At 33.8% G+C, this 6442-nt stretch overlaps 1 protein-coding gene across 1 annotated transcript; it reads left to right on the top strand.

The window, feature by feature from the left end:
* The first annotated feature begins 1618 nt into the window (after window positions 1-1618).
* Window positions 1619-6442, top strand: LOC111692251. Its single transcript, XM_023456158.1, has 3 exons — window positions 1619-1849; window positions 3236-3508; window positions 6132-6442. The coding sequence occupies exons 2-3, from the start codon at window positions 3430-3432 to the stop codon at window positions 6440-6442; spliced, it is 390 nt and encodes a 129-aa protein (XP_023311926.1). The 5' UTR covers window positions 1619-1849; window positions 3236-3429.

The raw sequence follows: 6442 nt of genomic DNA, 5'->3' as shown, positions 1-6442 counted from the left end.
CACTTCCTCAGCCTTTGGTAAGAATCTTTGACCTGCCCTTGTTGTTCTCGGACTGGACTCTGTGGACCCTTTAGCAAAACCCTCAGTCCTAAACTATCTCACCTAAGAATGCAATCAAGAATGCCAGTTTGTTCTTTTTTCTTATGAGGTGAAGGTAGAAGTGACACCCAGGCCCGCCGTAAGCGGGCGGCAAATCGAGCGATCACATAATATTCAGAGAATTGATATCAGGTTTCGCAACATAAAGGAAAGAAGAGTTAAATTTCCCTAGATAAATATTAGTTAGCATAATAGGCTATTGATTAAGTCATATGGCATGGAACTACGTGTTGATGGGTTTTTATTGCATGAATCGTTCAAATGGTTATTTAGAATGAAAAAACCGCTGAGTGCTGTTAAATTAGAGGGTGAAAATTGGAGATAGGGGTAAAAATGCACCCCTTTCAGTTTTTTAATTGTAGCTCGAAAAGGAAGAAAAATTTCGCTATAGTTCATAGGAAAAATTACTTAGAAAATTGAATTTCCCATTGAAATAGCTTATTTAAAAAATTTAAAAGGAAAATTTTATGCAAAATAATCGTTAATAAACAATGTGAAAAAAAAGCAAATAATTCGATTCTGTACTTTTTTGCCTCTAGTTTTTTTTTGAGTAAAGGTAGGTATAGGCATTGCTTCATAGAAAAAAAAAGTATATAAAATTTCCTTCAAATCAAAAGGTTCTACAATATTTTTGGATGAAAATTGACTGATATATGGCCGCTCAAACTTAGTCAATTTTTCCAATTTCGTCGCGTTTACCCTTATACGTTTTAATTCTTATTTTTTGCAAAAAAGGAAGGAAATAAGACGTTCAAGGATTTTCATCACATAACTTGTTCGAAGGGTCATTAAAAATGAAAAAACCGTGGGGTGCTATTAAATTAGAGTGTTGAAATTGAAGATAGGGGTGAAAAAGCACTTTTGCAGTTTTTTAAATATAGCACGAAAACGAAGCAAAATTTCGGTATAGTTCATAGCAAGAATTGTAGAGAATTGAATTTCTCAGCGAAATGGCTTATTTAAAAAATGTAAAAGGAAAATTTTATGCAAAAAATCGTTAATGAACTATTATATTAAAGAAAGCAAAAAATAAGATTTTTTGATTTAGGACTTTCAGCCATGAATAAATGTAATTGTTATTGTGCAGAATTTGTGTACAATTTATATATTTGTTTAATTTTTACATTTTGAATAAATTTTTGTAATACACGTGTTTCTTTTCATACACGTATACATGTCATCCCTATTATAAGAAGTATAAAAAATACGTTTGCTTCAGTAATAAGTAATATGTAACAAATGTATTTTTTATGCTTATTAAATAAATGAAACTTTAAATTATATAGTGGAAGTATGCAACCCATTTGAAATTGCCTGTTGCCTATCATTTATCCTTATAAATGAGCCTTCTTCTTCTTCTTTTCTCTGTTTTTGCTGTCTAGTCTCCCTGAGCTGTTTTCTTTTACTCATGATTTCGGAATCATAACGCGTTACGATCCGAAATCTAGCAATTTGATTGGTTTCCATTGGATCGTAACACGTTGATTCCGAAATCATGAGTAAAAGAAAAGGGCTTTGGAGTCCCTGGGCGTGGTTATAATTTCGTTGATTTATTTGTGTTTGTTTTGCATTTAGCTTGGTTGTTTAATGTTTAGTTTTGAATTTTGAGCACAGAACATAAATGTAAAGTAAGTGTAAGTAAAATGAGTGAACGAAAAGGACATCATACTGTTTGTGCAGTTAAAAGCTGTTTTAATAAGGGTTACAACTCCAAGAAAAAATTCTTTCGTTTTCCCAAGGAACCAAACCGGTAAGTACTTACCTGTAGTTTTTAAATAGAATTATGTATGTGAAATTGTCATTGCTAATATTTATAAACAGTTTATTATATTGTTTTCCATCGAGGGCAATTATTTAATATAATCGTGGCACCCTCCCAAATCTTCACAAAATTTGGTCTACCCCCCTATTTTCGATGCTGCTGAACACGAATCTGAAGTTATTTTTGTGCGGTCGAACCTAGTTTTCGAGAAAAATTTTTCAAAATTCTAACCTGGATATTTCAGATAACACTGCGTAGAACTCTGTATAGGTATTTTATGTAGCTTTCAGATCATCTGTTATGAACAATTAATACTGTTCACGACACACATTTGCGCAAATTTCAAGTAAAAAAATATGTATTTAATAAATAAAAATTTTGTAGTTTGAATCCACCATTTCTAATTCGTGATGACCATCGAGTTCCCCTACTCTCATTCATCTCTGTTCATCCCACTATAATTTTATTTATTAAATACATACTTTTTTAAGTTCAAATTTGGGAAAATATGTTTCTTAAACAATGTTGATTATTTATTACAGATGTTCTGAAAGTTACATAAAATACACAGAGTTCTACGTAGTGTTATCTGAAATATTCAGGATAGAATTTTGAAAAAAATGTTTCTCGAAAACTGGGTTCGACCACACAAAAAAAACTTCAGATTCGTGTTCAGCACCATCGAAAATAGGGGGGTAGACAAAATTTTGTGAAAACTGGAGAGGGTGTCACTATACTAAATAATTACCCCATCGAGCTACTTTTGTAAACGTCGAAATAAACATTTAACAAAATATAAAGTTTATACTAATAATATACATTTGAGTACTTGTTTATATACTTCAAATTCAAAATTTGATTCAATGACATATTAATTTGACTGTAGTCTCACCTTCACTGAGCAGGCTGTGCCATGCGAAATAATGGTGGTGCCAGAAAATATTAATACGTTATATTACGTAGCATAGCGCACCAGCATTCTCTGGTGGAGCTTCCCAGGTTTTGTTAAGCCAATACGAGATGTTACNAGCAGGCTGTGCCATGCGAAATAATGGTGGTGCCAGAAAATATTAATACGTTATATTACGTAGCGTAGCGCACCAGCATTCTCTGGTGGAGCTTCCCAGGTTTTGTTAAGCCAATACGAGATGTTACTAAATATAATTTTGAATTTAAAGTATAATTAGGTTTATCATAAAGTCCTAGTCCAAACTCATATTAGTTATTTTAATATACTTATTAAGACGCTTATTTTTTAATAAGTATTCAAAATGGAAATAAAATAAATAAAAAGAGATATTGTTTAAAAATATATCTATTAATTTTTTTATCTTATTCACAATAATTATTAATGTAAATAAATAACTTTTACAGGGCTAAGATATGGGCAATGAAAGCCAATCGGGAGGAATTACTGACAAAACTGGATGATCTACATAAAAGTTATATGCTATGCGAAAGTCATTTTGAAGATAGGATGTTCAACAGTTGTCTTCACACACGATTAGTAGCCACTGCATATCCTACCCTATTTCCATCATTTGAATTAAGTTCTAAAGCTGGTATAGATGAACATTCTTATAGTGCACCCTTGCTACTTCCTGGATAACAGAGTTTTGGTTCCAGGTGTTACACAAACTGACTCCGGTATTTACAATATTTATTATTTCCTTATATTATTGTTATGCATTCAAGATGGGCCAACTCAAAAATAAATAATAGTTTGCTCTATGAGAAAGTGTTCATTTTTTTTAACCCATTTGATCCTACCGTCCTTTATAAGGGCCGCTGAATGTAGAGCGCGATAAAATCAAGATCAGCGTTGAAATTCTAGATGTCGCTATTGGTATAGTTTCAATGATTATTAGTGCAACCGCAAACAGGATAAAAGTGATTTGTTTACGTTCTTGCGGCACGTGTCGAATATTTTTGGTACTCTTGCAAAGTGCGAATCGACAATGGATAATTGGAGGTATGTAAATATTGTTTTTTCAATAAGTAATAGTGTTTTTGTAACTTACATCACGAAGCTAAATGTACAAATAGTTATTGAGTATAAAATACTAGTCCGTTTTTATTTATTTTCATGGGCACGTGGTCATAAAAAAGAGGTGTTCTTTTAAAAGGACAGTAGGAAAATCCACTACTGTTCGGTGTAAATGCTAATAAGTATATATTCTTGTTTCTAGTTATTGGAAAAAGCCGTTAACCCTAGCCGAATTAGGCGAAGAATTAGAAAACATCGGTGAATCGGAGATTCCAAATGATATTATAATTTTTCCTCCGGAGAACGCCAATGATCCCGTTACTGATGAGGATTCAGGTGATGAAGATCAGGTTGTAATGGAAAATCTACCTGGATCTCAATTGAGGGTAGAGGTAGAAATCAAAATCCCTGAGGAAAAAGTAGGGACGTCTGTAATATCCGAAGATTCGGATTCTGAGGACGATAGGCCCTTGTCACACTTCGTTTTGCGCAAGCCTAAAATAATGAAAAAGTTCTCGTACAAGACTCAAGATTTGCAGCCCGATTTTCCACCTTGGATTCCAGTTCAGACAGTACGAAACCAGCAATCTCCAGCCACCATTTTCAAGATGTTTTTTGACGATGACGTCATTGATTTGATTCTTCATTATAGCAATAATTACGCACACCAAAAAAATCTACATGATGATATATCAAAGAACGAAATGTATTGTTATATTGGTATATTGCTTCTCAGTGGATATTGCATTGTTTCTCGAAGAAATATGTACTGGCAAAATTTAGAGGATACTAACAATAAAATGGTGTGTGCTGCCATGTCTCGTGACCGATTTCATTATATAATGCAAAATATTCACTGTAATGATAATGGTCGATTAGACAAAGATGATAGGTACTCAAAAATGAGACCACTTTTTGACATTTTGAATAAAAAGTTCTTCGAACATGCGCCTGCAGAGGAAAACCACAGTGTGGATGAAGCCATGGTGCCATACTTTGGTCGCCATGGCTGCAAGCAGTTCATTCGTGGAAAACCCATTCGTTGGGGCTACAAGCTATGGGTGGGAGCTACAAGACTTGGTTACATCAATTATTTTGACCCTTACCAAGGCTCATCCTCAAAGTTACCGGAGCAGTATAAACATATGGGATTAGGTTCCGCCGTGATCCTGAAATATGCTGATGTTTTACAGAAGATGCCATATCACTCATTTCATCTATTTTTTGATAATTATTTCACCTCTCTGTCCCTTCTAAAAGAACTTACACTGCGAAAAATCAAAGGTACTGGAACAATTAGAGAGAATCGGATCCCACAGTGTCCTCTAAAATCATCACATGAACTAAAGAAGGTCGAAAGAGGTGCCTTTGATTATTCCTTAGCTGACGATAACATGGTGATCTGTAAATGGAACGACAATAGCGTCGTAACTTTGGCTTCAAATGCGTCATCAGTATTCCCACTAAATAGGGTCAAAAGATTTTCACAATCTCAGAAAAAACATATTCAAGTCGACCAACCGTTTTTGATAAAATTATATAACGAAAATATGGGCGGCGTAGATAGAAGTGACCAGAATATTAGTCAGTATAGAACAACGATACGTGGAAAAAAATGGTATTTTCCATTACTAACCCACTGCATCGATATGGCAGTCCAAAATTCTTGGCAATTACAAAAGTGCAATGGGGGGAAGATGGATCAGCTCGCTTTTAGACGATCAATTGCCATTGAGTTACTGGAAACGTATAAAAGGACTACAAAGAGGGGACCATCGAAGGCACCAAAAACACAGCACGAATATTCTCGTTTTGATGGACTCAATCATCTCATACTCTATCAAGATCAGCAACGGAGATGTGCGTCCTGCCATAAGAAAGCAAATTTTATCTGCAATAAGTGTAATGTAGCCCTTCACCCTAAGGATTGTTTTTTCATGTACCATACCATGTAAAATTTGACTAATAAAATGTTTAAAAAATATTGCTTGCTCAGTATCCTATGATCCTACCGTCCTTTTAAAAGGACACCTCGTTGTGACCAATTAAAAGCTTCCATATTTTTTTTACAATTTTTTCTAGCTCCAATAATCTATTTTTAACAAACTTTACATAAAAACAGTAATTTTTGAGGAAAAAAACAGTTTCAGGATTAAATGGGTTAATGGAATAATGTATTCCTTGGTTAGAAATAAGTATTTACATTTTTATACTTAGTTGTACAAAAAATATGATCCATATTTAATTATTATCGTAAACATTAAGCATAACATATTTTTACAGTTGATTATCAGACCGAAGATCAGACACTTGAGACCGAGACCGAAACCGGGGTCCAAAATGAATTCAGTCCTGTGAAAACAATAAGTCCGCCTTTGATGTCTCCAACATCTACACAAACGTTAGCCAGTTTAACTCAGAACTCCCCAAGGAAAGTCAAATATAGGCAGAACATTGAGGCATTACAGGCAGAGAACAAATATTTACAAGAACGGGTTCAAGTACTCGAAAGTAAATTAAATAATCGATTGGATAATATATCTCTGGAAATATATATATCTCTGGAATATATGTCTTTAACATCCAAAGGGTAG

The sequence above is a fragment of the Anoplophora glabripennis genome, unplaced genomic scaffold (genome assembly GCF_000390285.2).
Source record: "Anoplophora glabripennis isolate ALB-LARVAE unplaced genomic scaffold, Agla_2.0 scaffold133, whole genome shotgun sequence".
In the NCBI taxonomy this organism is placed as follows: Eukaryota; Metazoa; Arthropoda; class Insecta; order Coleoptera; family Cerambycidae; genus Anoplophora; species Anoplophora glabripennis.
This window is presented reverse-complemented; position numbering and strand designations above follow the sequence as displayed.

What these genes read in the sequence shown, in the direction of transcription:
- LOC111692251 (XM_023456158.1), top strand. Translation starts at nt 3,430, where the DNA reads ATGAACATTCTTATAGTGCACCCTTGCTACTTCCTGGATAACAGAGTT. An exon ending in TGTTACACAAACTGACTCCG is followed by an intron (nt 3,509 to 6,131) that starts GTATTTACAATA and finishes ATATTTTTACAG; the next exon opens with TTGATTATCAGACCGAAGAT.